The 19,696-nt window shown below is 43.5% G+C and overlaps 1 protein-coding gene across 7 annotated transcripts in view; it reads right to left on the bottom strand.

Annotated features, from left to right (window-relative positions):
* Positions 1-19,696, bottom strand: part of LOC135567246 (zinc finger protein 239-like) — a 36,859-nt gene that overhangs the window by 5,136 nt on the left and 12,027 nt on the right. For 4 of the 7 annotated variants that reach the window (XM_065014668.1, XM_065014669.1, XM_065014670.1 and 1 more), the window contains exons 2-3: positions 18,178-18,426; positions 7,007-7,255 (exon numbers count right to left, since the gene is read on the bottom strand). In XM_065014668.1, the coding sequence (XP_064870740.1) occupies positions 7,007-7,255; positions 18,178-18,280 (352 nt within the window). In that variant the 5' untranslated portion in view covers positions 18,281-18,426. Of the gene's footprint in view, positions 1-5,038; positions 5,630-7,006; positions 7,256-7,902; positions 8,156-18,177; positions 18,427-19,696 lie in introns of those variants that run through there. The other 3 variants (XM_065014673.1, XM_065014672.1, XM_065014671.1) reach the window with 3 other exon arrangements.

Here is a 19,696-nt window from a genome sequence, read left to right as displayed (position 1 = left end):
AGTAAAAAAACACAATAAAAGATAGTAGAAACATGTCAAACGATGTTTAAAATCAATATTTCGGTTGCCTTTGTCATAAATAATCAATAATATTTCAACCGGACAAAAGCTTTGTCAATGGAAAAAGGTAAACAAGAAATGCGCGCTCCCGATCACGTGCCTGGCTCATGGATGGAAATTTCCACTGTCCTCTCATTGAAAGCGGTGTATCTCCCTCATTTTTCAGAGTAAAAGCCTGAAACACTGCCTAAAGACTGGTCACATGTTGAGGAAGACAGATTTCCACTGGGTCCTAAGTCTTTGTATGGTGGATAGGCTTTCAATGGAAAAACAGCCTTTCAAAATAATAGTACTTCCTGGTTGGATTTTCCTCTGGTTTTCGCCTGCCATATCAGTTATGTTATACTCAGACATTATTTTAACAGTGTTTTCTATCCAAATCGACTAATTGTATGCATATCCTAGCTTATGGGCCCGAGTAGCAGGCAGTTGAATTTGGGCACGCTTTTCATCCAAAATTCCAAATGCTGCCCCCTACCCTAGTGAAGTTAACTTCTTTGGGGTAGGGGGCAGTATTGGGTAGCTTGTATGAAAAACGTGCCCAAATTAAGCTGCCTGCTACTCAGCCGAAAAAGCTAGAATATGCATATAAATAGAACATTTGGATAGAAAACACTCTGACGTTTCTAAAACTGTTTGAATGATGTCTGTGAGTATAACAGAACTCATATGGCAGGCAAAATCCTGAGAAAAAAATCCTACCAGGAAGTGGGAAATCTGAGGTTTGTAGTTAAGCTCCTATTGAAGATACCGTGTGATGTTAGTTATTTTTCACTTCCCAGGGCTTCCACTAGATGTCAACAGTATTTAGAACCTGTTTTGAGGATTCTACTCTAAAGGAGGGTCTCATAAGTGCTCTATGAGTGAGTGGTCTGGCAGAGTGCCACAGCCTCAGTCTGGCGCGCTCACGTGAAAGGTAGCTAAGTTCCACTTCATTTGTACAGACAAAGGAATTGTCCGGTTGGAACATTAATGAAGATTTATGTTAAAAACGCCCTAAAGATTGATTCTAAACATCGTTTGACATGTTGCTATGGACTGTAACAGAACTTTTTTTGACTATGCGTCTGAAACTAGTGAAAGCGCTTGGTGAGTTTAGATTGTGTACTGAACGCGCCAACAAAATGAGCTATTTTGAAATAAATGATGTACATTATCGAACAGAACAAGCACTTATTGTGGACCTGGGATTCCTGGGAGTGCATTCTGATGAAGATCATCAAAGGTAAGTGAATATTTATCATGTTATTCTGACATCTCTCGACTCCAACATGGCGGACATTTGTTTGGCTTGATTTTGTTGTCTGAGCGCCATACTCAGATTATGCTTTTTTGGTAAAGTTTTTTTTTTTTTTTTTTTGGCTTTCTGCAAATCGGACACAGCGGTTGCATTAAGGAGAAGTGTATCTATAATTCTGTGCATAATTCTTGTATTTTCATCAACATTTATTATGAGCATTTCCGTAATTGATGTGGCTTTCTGCAAAAATCACCGGATGTTGTGGAACTACTGAACGTAACGCTCCTATGTAAACTCAGATCCACTCTTTGGAGAGAGGAACCAAGCTCAGAGTGGTGACCAGTCCTCTTCTGGCCATACCGGGTGACAGGTAGCCTAGTGGTTAGAGCAACCGAAAGGTTGCAAGATCGAATCCCCGAGCGGACAAGGTAAAAATCTGTCGTTCTGCCCCTGAACAAGGCTGTTAACCCAATGTTCCTAGGCCATCATTGAAAATAAGAATGTTTTCTTAACTGACTTGCCTATGTCCAAACGCTAGCAGGACACCTACGACAACATCCTGTGAAATTGCAGAGCGCGAAATTCAAAATACAAAAATCGGAATATTAAACATTCATGAAAATAGAAGTGTCTTACATACTTTAAAAGCTTCTTGTTAATCCAACTGCGTTGTCAGATTTGAAAAAGGCTTTACGGAGAAAGCATACCATGCGATTATCTAAGGACAGCTCCCCACGTCAAAATACTTTTTCAACCAGCACAGGCGTCACAAAATCACAGACAGCAATTAAATAAATCACTTACCTTTGAAGATCTTCCTCTGATTGCAATCCCAAGGGTCCCAGCTACACAATGAACGGTCGTTTTGTTCAATAATATCCTTCATTATATCCCAAAAGTATCAGTTTCGATGGCGCGCTTGATTCAGTAGGTCACTCGTTCAACATGCACACAAACGAATCCTAAAGGTTACCGGTAAAGATCGTCCAAAAAAGTCAAACGAAGTTTCCAATTAATCCTCAGGTATTCTAATATGTAAATAAACAATAATATTTAAGACAGAGATTAGTGTGTTCAATAGCAAAGATAAATAACGAAGAGCGCACTCTCGTTGATGCGTGCAACATGACTACTTTTCTAATGGGGGACATCTTTGAAAAACTACAAATACTCATTTTTCAAAAAACAAGCATGAAACCCTTTCTAAAGATTGTTGACATCTAGTGGAAGCCAAAGGAACTGCAATCTGGGTCCTATCAATTTGAATATCCCATAGGCAAGCATTGAAAAAATCTGTGACCTCAAGAAATGAAAATTCCGGATGGATTTTACTCAAGATTTTCGCCTGTCATATCAGTTCTGTTATACCCACAGACATTATTTTTACAGTTTTAGAAACTTCAGAGTGTTTTCTATCCAATGCTATCAAGTATATGCATATCCTAGCTTCTGGGCAGTTTACTTTGGGCACGTCAGTCATCGGAAATTCCGGACAATAACCAGTATGCTAAGAAAGTTAAATAAAGGTTAAAAAAATATATATTTTAAATACACTACCATTTGTGGTGAAATAAATGAATAAATTCTAAAGTTACAAATGTCCATGTTTTTGAAAGAATAGCACATTTTTTGTCCAATCAAATAATGTCAAAGTGATCAGAAATACAGTGTAAACATTGTTAATGTTGTAAATGACTATCGTAGCTGGAAACGGCTGAAGATCTCGTACAACGCTGTGTACTACTCTCTTCACAGAACAATGCAAACAGTCTCTAACCAGAATAGTGTCTCGAAGGCCAGCATCCCGGAGTCGTCTCTTCACTGTTGTCATTGAGACTGGTGTTTTGCGGGTACTATTTAATGAAGCTGCCAGTTGAGGACTTGTGAGACGTCTGTTTCTCAAACTAGACACTCTACAATACTTGTCCTCTTGCCCAGTTGTGCACAGGGGCCTCCCACTCCTCTTTCTATTCTGGTTAGAGCCAGTTTGCACTGTTCTGTGAAGGGAGTAGGACACAGAACTGCACGAGATCTTCAGTTTCTTGGAAATTTCTCACATGGAATAGCCTTCAATTCTCAGAACAAGAATAGACTGACGACTTTCAGAAGAAAGGTCTTTGTTTCTGGCCATTTTGAGCCTGTAATCGAACTGACAAATGACCCAGATACTCAACTAGTCTAAAAAAGGACCGTTTTATAACATAATTGCAACAGGTTTTGTAATGATCAATTAGCCCTTTAAAATGATAAACTTGGATTAGCTAACACAACATGCCATTGGATCACAGGAGTGATGGTTGCTGATAATGGGCCTCTGTACACCTATGTAGATATTCCATTTAAAAAAATCATCCGTTTCCAGCTACAAATCATTTACAACATTAACAACGTCTCCACTGTATTAATGGTCAATTTGATGTTATTTTAATGGACCAAAAAAACATACTTTTCTTTCAAAAACAAGGACATTTCTAAGTGACCCTAAACTTTTCAACGGTAGTGTATGTATTCATTTCAGTTGGCTGTATGGGAAGGGGAATCAAACTATTCTAAAACTGGGTAGGAGTCAAAAACGAATAAGAGGCAAAGGTGATGAAAATGATGAGCTATACCATCCTCCACTCAAAATCACAAGGGTGATAGTAGAATTTGTGTTTAAAGTAACGACTAAGATATTTCACCCTGAAAATGTATCACTGTGTGTAGAAAAGGCACATGGAGTTGGTGGAATAATCCTTTAATTCATTGCCATTTACTCAGCTGGGCCAGGGGCGCTTTAATTAGGTCAGGTGGAAATGTCCGACAGATCTCAACTCCATAAAAGGAGGAAATTGCCATCGCCTGATCTCGCTGCTTTCTCTTCCTTAACTCCATCTGATCCAGAAGTTCTGTGCGTCCATGAATCCACACTACTCAGTAAATATACCACTTTATGGTTAAAGGAATTCCTGCCTCAGTCTCATCCATTCCTCTGTCACCTGACACGTGACCACCTGTTCACCTTCACCGTCAGTCATCCTACCTGTCCAGCTACCCACACAGATTCCACTAATCTTTCACTGTGTGTGAAATCCATTTGACACATAAGACTATAAGTGGGTAATATGTGCAGCTTTGGCAAGATAGAATTACAACATTATGTTCCCTACAGGACATTCTGTCCCCACCCGGAGTGGAGAAACTGTTAGGCTTGCAGAAAATCATGAAACATGTTGCAGAATATGATAAACAATGTAAGTGTACAGTGGAACAATACAGCCATCCTAAAGCAGGGTGGGGTTCTCGACTGATGTGTGTATAAAAGATGGGCTCTGAATTTGAGAGGGCAGAGCTCTCTGAATAAAGAATTGATCATTTGTATGCTGGGACTCTGTTTATTCAAACTTAGAGCCTTACAACCTCTAGGATACAGATGGAGTTATAAAATAGTTCAGTTAGAACATTGGGATAGAAATTCTCGTGACAAAGGGGGTTAGTAACTACACAGACTCATTTCATAGAACTTCAAAACACTGGCAGTTTGTCTACTCCACTTCTTTAGTCTACTCTCTGATCACTCCAGATAGCCCAGTGAATAAAACAAATGCTGGCAATACTGTTGTCATCCATACAAGTCTTAGCAGCATGAAATAACGTCTACAATGCATTCAAAAGGTATTCAGACCCCTTGGCTTTTTGTTTTTGTTACATTACAGTCTTATTCTAATTCTCATCAGTCGACACACAATACCCATAATGACAAGGGCAAAAACAGGTTTTTAGAAATAACATGAAATATTACATTTATGTAAGTATTCAGACCCTTTACACAATAGTTAGTTGAAGCACCTTTGGCATCGATTACAGCCTGTTGGGTATGAAGCTACAAGCTTGGCACAATTGTATTTGGGGAGTTTCTCCCATTCTTCTCTGCAGATCCTCTCAAGCTCATTGTCAGAGTCCTTTAGGTGCCTTTTGGCAAACTCCAAGTGGACTGTCATGTGCCTTTTACTGAGGAGTGACTTCCGTCTGGGCACTCTACCATAAAGACCTGATTAGTGGAGTCCTGCCGAGATGATTGTCCTTCTGGAAGATTCTCTCGTCTCCATAGAGGAACTCTGGAGCTCTGTCAGAGTGACCATCAGGGTTCTTGGCCACCTCCCTGACCAAGGCCCTTCTCCCCCGATTGCTCAGTTTGTCCGGGTGGCCCGCTCTAGGAAGAGTCTTGATGGTTCCAAACTTCTTCCATTGAAGAATGATGGAGGCCTCTGTGTTCTTGGGACCTTTAATGCTGCAGAAATGTTTTGGTACCTGTCTCCAGATCTGTGCCGACACAATCCTGTCAAGGAGCTAGACGGACAAATCCTTCCACCTCATGACTTGGTTTTAACTCTGACATGCACGGTCAACTGTGGGACCTGACATAGACAGGTGTGTGCCTGTCCAAATCATGTCCAATCAATTGAATTTACCACAGGTGGACTCCAAGTTGAAAAAACATCTCAAGGATCATCTCATAGCAAAGGGTCTGAAACGTTATGTAAATAAGCAATTATTATTATTTTTAATTGCATTTGCAAGACTTTCTAAAAACCTGTTTTGGCTTTGTCATTATGGGATATTGTGTGTAGATTGACTAGGAAAAACATGTAATCAATTTTAGAAGAAGGCTGTAATGTACACATTGTTTGTCCATTAAAATAACATCAAATTGATCAGAAATACAGTGAAGACATTGTTATTGTTGTAAATGACTATTGTAGCTGGAAACGGCAGATATTTTATGGAATATCTACATAGGAGTACAGAGGCCCATTATCAGCAACCATCACTCCTGTGATCCAATGGCATGTTGTGTTAGCTAATCCAAGTTGATCATTTTAAAAGGCTAATTGATAATTTGATAACCCTTTTGAGGGCCTCCCGGGTGGTGCAGTGGTTAAGGGCGCTGTACTGCAGCGCCAGCTGTGCCACCAGAGACTCTGGGTTAAGAAGCAGTGCGGCTTGTTTGGGTTGTGTATCGGAGGACGCATGACGTTCAACCTTCGTCTCTCCCGAGCCCAGGAGTTGTAGGGATGAGACAAGATAGAAGCTACTTAACAATTGGAATCCACGAAAAAGGGGTAAAAAAATCAAAGAAAACCCTTTTGAATTTATGTCGCTGAAAACTGTGGTTCAGACTAAAGAAGCAATAAAACTGGCCTTTACAACTCTGCCTAGAAGGCCAGCATCCCGGAGTCACTTCTTCACTGTTGACGTTGAGACTGGTGTTAAGTGACCCCAAACTTTTCAAATGAACTCAGGTGCATCCTGTTTCCATTGATCATCCTTGAGATGTTTCTACAAATTGATCTATTAAATATTAAATATATATGTATCAGATATAAATCATCAGGATGTGGTAGTCTACTGGTTATGTTCAACACTTCTCCAAACAGTGATTTTGACTGATATTCTGTGCCAAACAAATTATATTTTTGAAATGAGGCTATGTTGAAATGAATGCCTAACTTGGTGATTGAGGGTATTAAACATTTTCAACGTTCTTGAGACAATGTGTGGGCAAAGGCAGGCGTTAGTTTTTAAATGTTTTGCTTCGCTGTGAAGTCTTGAGTTGTTCAGGGATGTGTGATGTCAGAATTACAGAATTCAACCTAGCAATAGACTGGTCATAACTTATGGAGGTCTAATATATGAAGATAATTTATAGATAGAACCAGCTCTTACCATGACTAACAATTGTCCCAATCTTCTCCTCCTCTTCTTCATCTTTAATGTTGACATTCAGCTCCAGTGTTTGACTGCAGTCTTCCAGCTTCACTGATGCCATCTCTGGATCCTGCAGTGCAAACTGGGCTCCACTGTCACAATCAGGTCCCAGTGACTGTAGGTTTCTACTCAGTGTGGAAGGAGAGTGGCAGGCTGGGTTTGTCCTCACTGTTGATGTTACCGGCCTCAGACTTAATCTGAGTCGGTCTGTAGTAATAAAGACAAACGGACACAAGAGTTATATTCTTGACAGTTCTGGCACTTTATTCTGTAAAAATATTTTCTATTTTTTCTTGTTCAAATATCTAATTTCAGTAGATCAGGTAGATAATCCCTGACAAAACATTCATTCACGTTAGACACAAAGTACACATTTTAAATTGCACAACATAAGTGCACTTAATCTATCGTAGATTTCCTAAATTCACATAAATGCATAAATGACTCAAAAACCATTTAGTACAAGATCACAGTATGTTTCAGGCAGCACTATGTACTATTTTCCTGAATAACCTTGTCTTCACTGTATTATTTCACTCACAAAAACCAAATGTATTTCCCATTCACACCATATTAAGAATTATCAGGGATCATATAGTGGCAAGTCAAATTCAAGGACTTTTTCAGGCACTAATATTTATTTACTTGAAGCCCCGTATGAAAACCCTGAATTATAGATAAACATAGAAACAACTAAATGTGTCTGAATATTAGTACAATATTAGTACACATGTATCAAGTACAAGTATGGAGCTAAAACAAGCAGGCACTTGGTCCTCCATGGAATGGGTTTGATACGTGAACCGATTCATCCGTATTAATCGACGCCAATCCATGCAGTTGGCCTCTCTCACCAAATGGTGAAGGATAACTTCAGCTAGCTTCCCTCTATTTTGACACTTCATCACACAGCCTCATGTCGCCATTTCACCACGAGCAAACTCCTAGAAAGACGACCGAAACCGTTGAAGCCGCCATTTGACTTGCCTCGTCCGAATCATCCAGGTCTCGCGAGCTTATATTGACGAAACAGTGTGTATATAAACTCGCGAGAACAGGATGGTTCGGACGAGGCTATTTACCAGCTCACAAACATTTTACACAAAACCAAGATCATGTAAAAACGAACTTAAATAAATGGAATCTTTATGAAATGACTGACGAAATTATGTACATACACTCAGACAAACCCAAAGTCTAGTTATGTGACTTGTAAAATAGTTTTTAATCACGTTCTTCACTCACTCGGTTAGACTCCAAAATAACACATACAATTAAAACCATTACCAGACGTGAAACGGATTTGTTACCTAGCATGTTATAAATTCTTTCGACATTAGAAAGTTAAACATGCTATTACATACCTACAATGACACATTTGAAACGGACACAACCACTATCCACACAACAGCACAGTTCTGTCGTTTCGACCCGGAACTTCCTGTTCCCCACTTGGACAGTGCAGCAGCGTCATGTTCTTCTCTGGTATACTGACATTTACACAAATATAACCTGTCTGCCGCCATCTAATGTACGGTGAGTAAACTGTAGAAAAATATACACGTCCAATGTTGAAAAGAGGGGGAACAACGACCTCAAAACAAAATACATAAATAGATAAATAACAACATCCCACTCCTTCAGTCACAGTCCGATTCAAATCACATCCCTATCATGGATTTATCGGTGGTGACCGTGTTACCTAGCCTCAGTGCAGTGGGCAGCTGGGAGGAGGCGCTCTTGTTCTCCATGGACTTCACAGTGTCCCAGAACTTTTTGGAGTTGGAGCTACAGGATGCAAACTTCTGCCTGAAGAAGCTGGCCTTAGCTTTCCTGACTGACTGCGTGTATTGGTTCCTGACTTCCCTGAACAGTTGCATATCACGGGGACTATTCGATGCTATTGCAGTCCGCCACAGGATGTTTTTGTGCTGGTCGAGGGCAGTCAGGTCTGGAGTGAACCAAGGGCTGTATCTGTTCTTAGTTCTGCATTTTTTTAACAGAGCATGCTTATCTAAAATGGTGAGGAAGTTCCTTTTAAAGAATGACCAGGCATCCTCAACTGACGGGATGAGGTCAATGTCCTTCCAGGATACCCGGGCCAGGTCGATTAGAAAGGCCTGCTCACAGAAGTGTTTTAGGGAGCGTTTGACAGTGATGAGGGGTGGTCGTTTGACTGCGGCTCCGTGGCGGATACAGGCAATGAGGCAGTGATCGCTGAGATCCTGGTTGAAGACAGCGGAGGTGTATGTGGAGGGCCAGTTGGTCAGGATGACGTCTATGAGGGTGCCCTTGTTTACAGAGTTAGGGTTGTACCTGGTGGGTTCCTTGATGATTTGTGTGAGATTGAGGGCATCTAGCTTAGATTGTAGGACTGCCGGGGTGTTAAGCATATCCCAGTTTAGGTCACCTAACAGAACAAACTCTGAAGCTAGATGGGGGGCAATCAATTCACAAATGGTGTCCAGGGCACAGCTGGGAGCTGAGGGGGGTCGGTAGCAGGCGGCAACAGTGAGAGACTTATTTCTGGAGAGAGTAATTTTCAAAATTAGTAGTTCGAACTGTTTGGGTATGGACCTGGAAAGTATGACATTACTTTGCAGGCTATCTCTGCAGTAGACTGCAACTCCTCCCCCTTTGGCAGTTCTATCTTGACGGAAGATGTTATAGTTGGGTATGGAAATCTCTGAATTTTTGGTGGCCTTCCTGAGCCAGGATTCAGACACGGCAAGGTCATTGGGGTTAGCAGAGTTTGCTAAAGCAGTGAGTAAAACAAACTTAGGGAGGAGGCTTCTGATGTTGACATGCATGAAACCAAGGCTTTTTCGATCACAGAAGTCAACAAATGAGGGTGCCTGGGGACATGCAGGGCCTGGGTTTACCTCCACATCACCCGTGGAACAGAGAAGGAGTAGTATGAGGGTGTGGCTAAAGGCTATCAAAACTGGTCGCCTAGAGCGTTGGGGACAGAGAATAAGAGGAGCAGGTTTCTGGGCATGGTAGAATATATTCAGGACATAATGCGCAGACAGGGGTATGGTGGGGTGCGGGTACAGCGGAGGTAAGCCCAGGCACTGGGTGATGATGAGAGAGGTTGTATCTCTGGACATGCTGGTTGTAATGGGTGAGGTCACCGCATGTGTGGGAGGTGGGACAAAGGAGGTAAAAGGGGTATGAAGAGTGGAACTAGGGGCTCCATTGTGAACTAAAACAATGATAATTCTCACTTTCCAACTACAGGCTGAATATACTCTCCTGCAACCCGCATCCCCCAATGTGGTACGGATCTGCTTTTTCTATACTTTAGAATCGGAACCCTCATCAGAAGCTAGCCGCTAACTAGCTACTAGCTAGCCACTGCTAGCGGTCTTCAACGCTAACTAGGACACCAGCGCGACATCTACCCAAAGCATATCAGACTGCTTTTTCTCTACCACATCTCCGGATTCCTACCGCAAGCTCTGAACCTTTATACCGGATCATCGTAAATAGCTAGCTGCAATCCGAGTGGCTACTCCTGGCTAACGTCTCTGTCCCAGAGCAAGCACCAGTTAGCCTGGAGCTAGCCTCGAGCTAAGCCCATCTCCCGACTTGCTGAAGAGGTCCAAAAATACCTAATTTGCCAATTGGCCTGGACCCTCTACTGACCCTCTACTGCCGACACGGAGCCCCGCCGATCCATCACGACTGGTCCGCCGACATAATCGTCCGAGGGGTTTCAACAGGCTTTTCCGCTGCGACATCGCCAAAGATCCATCTGCTGGCCAAGGCCCGCGAGCTTTCTGAATCGCTGTATCTCCAGCTCACCGCATGAAGAGGAATAAACAGACTCACCCCATCGCGACGTCCCCCAAAGGTTAACTCTCTAGCCCTCGCTATCTCCTGCTTGCTAATTCGGCCTGCTAACGGCTAGCTTGTCAAGCTCCGGTCCGCTAACTGCTACCTTGTCTAGCTCGGGCCTACGAACTGTTAGCTTGTTAGCACAGGCCTGCTAACCGTCTGAACCACCGCGTCCCAATCACTCTCTGACCCCATTTACTTTCTATCTCTTTTTAATTTTTAATTTGTTTATACCTTCCGGAAACCTGCCTCACCCAATGTGATACGGAATCGCTGTTACTTTTACTCTTATTTTTATTTTTATGACACACTCAAGAACCTCCAGACGCTAACCAGCTAACTAGCTACAAGCTAGTTAGTCATTGTTAGTTTAAAAAAAAAAACCTGGATAACACTCGCCAGCCCAGCCCCCCTGCCCATCCACCGCTGCCCCCTGGACACTGATCTCTTGGCTACATAGCTGACGCACGCTGGACTGTCCATTAATCACGGTACTCCTTTCTGCTTGTTTGTCTTACCTGTCGGCCCCGTTGCCTAGTCAACGCCATTTTACCTGCTGTTTGTTGTGCTAGCGGATTAGCCTCGCCTACTGTTTTTAGCTAGCTTTCCAAATTCAACACCTGTGATTACTGTATGCCTCGCTGTATGTCTCTCTCAGATGTCAATATGCCTTGTATACTGTTGTTCAGGTTAGTTATAATTGTTTTAGTTCACAATGGAGCCCCTAGACCCACTCTGCATACCCCTGTTACCTCCTTTGTCCCACCTCCCACACATGCGGTGACCTCACCCATTACAACCAGCATGTCCAGAGATACAACCTGTCTCATCATCACCCAGTGCCTGGGCTTACCTCCGCTGTACCCGCACCCCACCATACCCCTGTCTGCGCATTATGCCCTGAATATATTCTACCATGCCCAGAAACCTGCTCCTCTTATCCTCTGCCCCCAACGCTCTAGGCGACCAGTTTTGATAGCCTTTAGCCGCACCCTCATACTACTCCTTCTCTGTTCCGCGGGTGATGTGGAGGTAAACCCAGGCCCTGCATGTCCCCAGGTACCCTCATTTGTTGACTTCTGTGATCGAAAAAGCCTTGGTTTTATGCATGTCAACATCAGAAGCCTCCTCCCTAAGTTTGTTTTACTCTCTGCTTTAGCACACTCTGCTAACCCTGATGTCCTTGCCGTGTCTGAATCCTGGCTCAGGAAGGCCACCAAAAATTCAGAGATTTCCATACCCAATTATAACATCTTCCGTCAAGATAGAACTACCAAAGGGGCGGAGTTGCAGTCTACTGCAGAGATAGCCTGCAAAGTAATGTCATACTTTCCAGGTCCATACCCAAACAGTTCGAACTACTAATTTTGAAAATTACCCTCTCCAGAAATAAGTCTCTCACTGTTGCCGCCTGCTACCGACCACCCTCAGCTCCCAGCTGTGCCCTGGACACCATTTGTGAATTGATCGCCCCCATCTAGCTTCAGAGTTTGTTCTGTTAGGTGACCTAAACTGGGATATGCTTAACACCCCGGCAGTCCTACAATGTAAGCTAGATGCCCTCAATCTCACTCAAATCATCAAGGAACCCACCAGGTACAACCCTAACTCTGTAAACAAGGGCACCCTCATAGACGTCATCCTGACCAACTGGTCCTCCAAATACACCTCCGCTGTCTTCAACCAGGATCTCAGCGATCACTGCCTCATTGCCTGTATCCGCCACGGAGCCGCAGTCAAACGACCACCCCTCATCACTGTCAAACGCTCCCTAAAACACTTCTGTGAGCAGGCCTTTCTAATCGACCTGGCCCGGGTATCCTGGAAGGACATTGACCTCATCCCGTCAGTTGAGGATGCCTGGTCATTCTTTAAAAGTAACTTCCTCACCATTTTAGATAAGCATGCTCCGTTCAAAAAATGCAGAACCAAGAACAGATACAGCCCTTGGTTCACTCCAGACCTGACTGCCCTCGACCAGCACAAAAACATCCTGTGGCGGACTGCAATAGCATCGAATAGCCCCGTGATATGCAACTGTTCAGGGAAGTCAGGAACCAATACACGCAGTCAGTCAGGAAAGCTAAGGCCAGCTTCTTCAGGCAGAAGTTTGCATCCTGTAGCTCCAACTCCAAAAAGTTCTGGGACACTGTGAAGTCCATGGAGAACAAGAGCACCTCCTCCCAGCTGCCCACTGCACTGAGGCTAGGTAACACGGTCTCCACCGATAAATCCACGATTATCGAAAGCTTCAATAAGCACTTCTCAACGGCTGGCCATGCCTTCCGCCTGGCTACTCCAACCTCGGCCAACAGCTCCGCCCCCCGCAGCTCCTCGCCCAAGCCTCTCCAGGTTCTCCTTTACCCAAATCCAGATAGCAGATGTTCTGAAAGAGCTGCAAAACCTAGACCCGTACAAATCAGCTGGGCTTGACAATCTGGACCCTCTATTTCTGAAACTATCTGCCGCCATTGTCGCAACCCCTATTACCAGCCTGTTCAACCTCTCTTTCATATCGTCTGAGATCCCCAAGGATTGAAAGCTGCCGCAGTCATCCCCCTCTTCAAAGGCGGAGACACCCTGGACCCAAACTGCTATAGACCTATATCCATCCTGCCCTGCCTATCTAAGGTCTTCGAAAGCCAAGTCAACAAACAGGTCACTGACCATCTCGAATCCCACCGTACCTTCTCCGCTGTGCAATCTGGTTTCCGAGCCGGTCACGGGTGCACCTCAGCCACGCTCAAGGTACTAAACGATATCATAACCGCCATCGATAAAAGACAGTACTGTGCAGCCGTCTTCATCGACCTCGCCAAGGCTTTCGACTCTGTCAATCACCATATTCTTATCGGCAGACTCAATAGCCTCGGTTTCTCAGATGACTGCCTTGCCTGGTTCACCAATTACTTTGCAGACAGAGTTCAGTGTGTCAAATCGGAGGGCATGCTGTCCGGTCCTCTGGCAGTCTCTATGGGGGTGCCACAGGGTTCAATTCTCGGGCCGACTCTTTTCTCTGTATATATCAATGATGTTGCTCTTGCTGCGGGCGATTCCCTGATCCACCTCTACGCAGACGACACCATTCTATATACTTTCGGCCCGTCATTGGACACTGTGCTATCTAACCTCCAAACGAGCTTCAATGCCATACAGCCTCCTTCCGTGGCCTCCAACTGCTCTTAAACGCGAGTAAAACCAAATGCATGCTTTTCAACCGATCGCTGCCTGCACCCGCATGCCCGACTAGCATCACCACCCTGGATGGTTCCGACCTTGAATATGTGGACATCTATAAGTACCTAGGTGTCTGGCTAGACTGCAAACTCTCCTTCCAGACTCACATCAAACATCTCCAATCGAAAATCAAATCAAGAGTCGGCTTTCTATTCCGCAACAAAGCCTCCTTCACTCACGCCGCCAAGCTTACCCTAGTAAAACTGACTATCCTACCGATCCTCGATTTCGGCGATGTCATCTACAAAATGGCTTCCAACACTCTACTCAGCAAACTGGATGCAGTCTATCATAGTGCCATCCGTTTTGTCACCAAAGCACCTTATACCACCCACCACTGCGACTTGTATGCTCTAGTCGGCTGGCCCTCGCTACATATTCGTCGCCAGACCCACTGGCTCCAGGTCATCTACAAGTCCATGCTAGGTAAAGCTCCGCCTTATCTCAGTTCACTGGTCACGATGGCAACACCCATCCGTAGCACACGCTCCAGCAGGTGTATCTCACTGATCATCCCTAAAACCAACACCTCATTTGGCCGCCTTTCGTTCCAGTACTCTGCTGCCTGTGACTGGAACGAACTGCAAAAATCGCTGAAGTTGGAGACTTTTATCTCCCTCACCAACTTCAAACATCAGCTATCCGAGCAGCTAACCGATCGCTGCAGCTGTACATAGTCTATTGGTAAATAGCCCACCCATTTTCACCTACCTCATTCCCATACTGTTTTTATACTGTTTTTTTATTTATTTACTTTTCTGCTCTTTTGCACACCAATATCTCTACCTGTACATGACCATCTGATCATTTATCACCCCAGTGTTAATCTGCAAAATTGTATTATTCGCCTACCTCCTCATGCCTTTTGCACACATTGTATATAGACTGCCCATTTTTTTTTCTACTGTGTTATTGACTTGTTAATTGTTTACTCCATGTGTAACTCTGTGTTGTCTGTTCACACTGCTATGCTTTATCTTGGCCAGGTCGCAGTTGCAAATGAGAACTTGTTCTCAACTAGCCTACCTGGTTAAATAAAGGTGAAATAAAAAATAAAAAAATAAAAAAAATAACCTGAACAACAGTATACAAGGCATATTGACATTTGAGAGAGACATACAGCGAGGCAAACAGTAATCACAGGTGTTGAATTGGGAAAGCTAGCTAAAACAGTAGGCGAGACAACAGCTAATCAGCTAGCACAACAAACAGCAGGTAAAATGGCGTTGACTAGGCAACGGGGCCGACAGATAAAACAAACAAGCAGAATGGAGTACCGTGATTAATGGACAGTCCAGCGTGCATCAGCTATGTAGCCAAGAGATCAGTGTCCAGGGGGCAGCGGTGGATGGGCAGGGAAGCTGGACTGGCGAGTGTTATCCAGGTAAAAAGAAAAAAACTAACAATGACTAAATAGCTTGTAGCTAGTTAGCGTCTGGAGGTTCTTGAGTGTGTTTTAAAAAATAATAGCGATTCCGTATCACATTGGGTGAGGCAGGTTTCCGGAAGGTAAAAGCAAATTAAAAATCAAAAAGAGATAGAAAGTAAATATGGGTCCAGAGAGTGTTTGGGACACAGCGATTCAGACGGTTAGCAGGCCTGTGCTAACAAGCTAACAGTTCATAGGCCCGGGCTAGACAAGGTAGCAGTTAGCGGACCGGAGCTAGACAAGCTAGCAGTAAGCAGGCCGAGTTAGCAAGCAGGGAGATAGCGAGGGCTAGAGAGTTAGCCTTTGGGGGACGTCGCGATGGGGTGAGTCTGTTTAGTCTGTTTATTCCTCTTCATGCGGTGACATCGATAGACCGGTCGTGGGCCCGGGTATTGGACATGCATTATCCACATGCATTATCCATTATGCCATTGTGTTTACCACTTCAGATCCTTAAATTTTAAATGTAAAGCATATACAGGGCATCCCTAGACTTTTTCCACATTGTTGCGTTACAGCCTTATTTGAAAATTGCTTAAATGCATTTTTTACCCCTCATCAATATACACACAATACCCCATAATGACAAAGCGAATTTAGCACATTTATAAAATGCATTAATTTATTTAGCAAATGTATAAAAATGAACACCTTATTTGCATAAGTATTCAGACCCTTTCCTCAGACTCAAAATTGAGCTTAAGTGCATCCTGTTTCCATTGATCATCCTTGAGATGTTTCTACAACTTGACTGGAGTCCACTTGTGGTAAATTTAAATGATTGGACATGATTGGAAAAGGAACACACCTGTCTATATAAGGTCCCACAGTTGACATTGCAAGTCAGAGCAAAAACCAAGTATTGAGGTCGAAGAAATTGTCCGTCGAGCTCCGAGACAAGTTTGTGGCGAGGCACAGTTCTGGGGAAAAATACCAACACATTTCTCAAATCTCTGTTGGCTGGGCTCCCCGCTTGTGCCGTCAAACTCCTGCCCCACATTGGGCGCAAACCTTTTAGGGGCTGACGAGTGGCGCAGCTGTCTAAGTAACTGCATCTCACCGCCCTTGCTGTCTCTGCCTGGCCGGTTCCCCTCTTTCCACTGGGATTCTCTGCCTCCTAACCCTATTACAGGGGCTGAGTCACTGGGGCTCTCTCATACCGTCCCTGGGAGGGGTGCGTCACCTGAGTGGGTTGAGTCACTGATGTGGTCATCCTGTCTGGGTTGGCGCCCCCCCCCCCCCCCCTTGGGTTGTGCCGTGGCGGAGATCTTTCCAATCAATTGAATTTACCACAGGTGGACTACAAGTTGTAGAAACATCTCAAGGATCATCTCATAGCAAAGGGTCTGAAAACTTATGTAAAAAAGCTTTTTTTATTTTTTTATTACATTTGCAAGAATTTCTAAAAACCTGTTTTGGCTTTGTTATTATGGGATATTGTGATGTCATTATGGGGTATTGTGATGTCATTATGGGATATTGTGTGTAGATTGACGAGGAAAAACATGTAATCAATTTTAGAATAAGGCTGTAACGTACCAAAATGGGAGAAATGGGAAGGGGTCTGACAGTGCCCTCGGAAAGTATTCAGACCACTTGACTTTTTCCACATTGTTATGTTACAGCCTAATTCTATAATTAAATAAAAATATATCCTCACCAATCTACACACAATACCCCATAATGACAAAGTGAAAACAGGTTTAGACATTTTTGCAAATGTATAAAAACAAAAAAAACAGAAAAACAAGAGACTCAAAATTGAGTTCAGATGCTTCCTGTTTCCAATGATCATCCTTGAGATGTTTCTACAACTTGATTTATACAAAACATTAAATATCCACTACTGTTCAAACGTCTGGGGTCATGTAGAAATGTCCTTGTTTTGAAAGAAAAGCACATTGTTTGTCCATTAAAACAACATCAAATTGATCAGAAATACAGTGAAGACATTGTTATTGTTGTAAATGACTATTGTAGCTGGAAACGGCAGATATTTTATGGAATATCTACATAGGCGAACAGAGGCCCATTATCAGCAACCATCACTCCTGTGTTCCAATAGCATGTTGTGTTAGCTAATCCAAGTTGATCATTTTAAAAGGCTAATTCATCATTAGAAAACTCTTTTGAGGGCATCCCGGGTGGCGCAGTGGTTAAGGGCGCTGTACTGCAGCGCCAGCTGTGCCACCAGAGACTCTGGGTTCGCGCCCAGGCTCTGTCGTGACCGGCCGCGACCGGGAGGTCTGTGGGGCGACGCACAATTGGCCTAGCGTCGTCCGGTTTAGGGAGGGTTTGGCCGGTAGGGATATCCTCATCGCGCACCAGCGACTCCTGTGGCGGGCCGGGCGCAGTGCACGCTAACCAAGGTTGCCAGGTGCACAGTGTTTCCTGTATGCCTAACTTGGTGATTGAGGGTATTAAACATCTTCAACGTTCTTAAGACAATGTGTGGGCAAAGGCAGGCGTGACAAGTTTTTAAATGTTTTGCTTCGCTGTGAAGTCTTGAGTTGTTCAGGGATGTGTGATGTCAGAATTACAGAATTCAACCTAGCAATAGACTGGTCATAACTTATGGAGGTCTAATATATGAAGATAACTTATAGGTAGAACCAGCTCTTACCATGACTAACAGTTGTCCTAATCTTCTCCTCTTCTTCTTCATCTTTAATGATGACATTCAGCTCCAGTGTTTGACTGCAGTCTTCCAGCTTCACTGATGCCATCTCTGAATCCTGCAGAGCAAACTGGGCTCCACTGTCACAATCAGGACCCAGTGACTGTAGGTTTCTACTCAGTGTGGAAGGAGAGAGGCAGGCTGGGTTTGTCCTCACTGTTGATGTTAACGGCCTCAGACTTAATCTGAGTCGGTCTGTAGTAATAAAGACAAACGGACACAAAAGTTATTTTCTTGACAGTTCTGGCACTTTATTCTGTAAAAATATTTTCTTGTTTTTCTTGTTCAATTATCTCATTTCAGTAGATCCGGTAGCTAATCCCTGACAAAACATTCATTCACATTAGACACAAAGTACACATTTTAAATTGCACAACATAAGTGCACTTAATCTATCGTAGATTTCCTAAATTCACATAAATTCATAAATGACTCAAAAACCATTTAGTACAAGATCACAGTATGTTTCAGGCAGCACTATGTACTATTTTCCTGAATAACCTTGTCTTCACTGTATTATTTCACTCACAAAAAACAATTGTATTTCCCATTCACACCATATTAAGAATTATCAGGGGTCGTACAGTGGCAAGTCAAATTCAAGGACTTTTTCAGGCACTAATATTTATTTACTTGAAGTCCCGTGTGAAAACCCTGAATTATAGATAAATATAGAAACAACTGAATGTGTCTGAATATTAGTACACATGTAAAGAACTGATAATCATTACATTCAGCTTCAAAACTGTAGAGCAACTGAAATGTTCTCTCTCTGATGAGGCACTATCCAAGTTGTTGATAACCTCACCAATGAAAGCTATGAAGTACATATTATTCACTATTAAAGTATCCTTTGTCACAGTGCATTTATGGACGCAAGATTTCTGAACAGGCCTCGAAACCATGTCAGGAATAGTAGAAAGACCAGTTCTGACAGTAGGTCCTCTTACTACAGGACCAGCCATGGAAACTCCATCAGTCTGACAGCAGGTCCTCATACTACGGGACCAGCCATGGAAGCTCCATCAGTCTGACAGTAGGTCCTCTTACTACAGGACCAGCCATGGAAGCTTCATCAGTCTGACAGTAGGTCCTCTTACTACGGGACCAGCCATGGAAGCTCCATCAGTCTGACAGTAGGTCCTCTTACTACGGGACCAGCCATGGAAGCTCCATCAGTCTGCACTGTAGTTCCACCAGTCTGTCTTACAGCCTCTGCATATGATACATCATGACGGAGTCTATATCTGAGCATCTCTCTGCACCTGGCATCCACCAAATGCTGCTCTGTGTGTCCTCTGCACAATTGCAACACTTAACAGTCACATTGCTCCAACATTCACTGTAATCATGTTCCCCACCACACTTGGCACATCTTTTCACTCAACAGCTACATGTCCCCTTCTTTGGCATTTAAAAACACTGATGATTCACGGTTTCTGCTCCAGTTTCAACTGTTCTGAGG

Source organism: Oncorhynchus nerka, unplaced genomic scaffold (genome assembly GCF_034236695.1).
Source record: "Oncorhynchus nerka isolate Pitt River unplaced genomic scaffold, Oner_Uvic_2.0 unplaced_scaffold_2304, whole genome shotgun sequence".
In the NCBI taxonomy this organism is placed as follows: domain Eukaryota; kingdom Metazoa; phylum Chordata; class Actinopteri; order Salmoniformes; family Salmonidae; genus Oncorhynchus; species Oncorhynchus nerka.
Note: the sequence above shows the minus strand (reverse complement) of the source record. Positions and strands in the feature narration are given on the sequence as shown.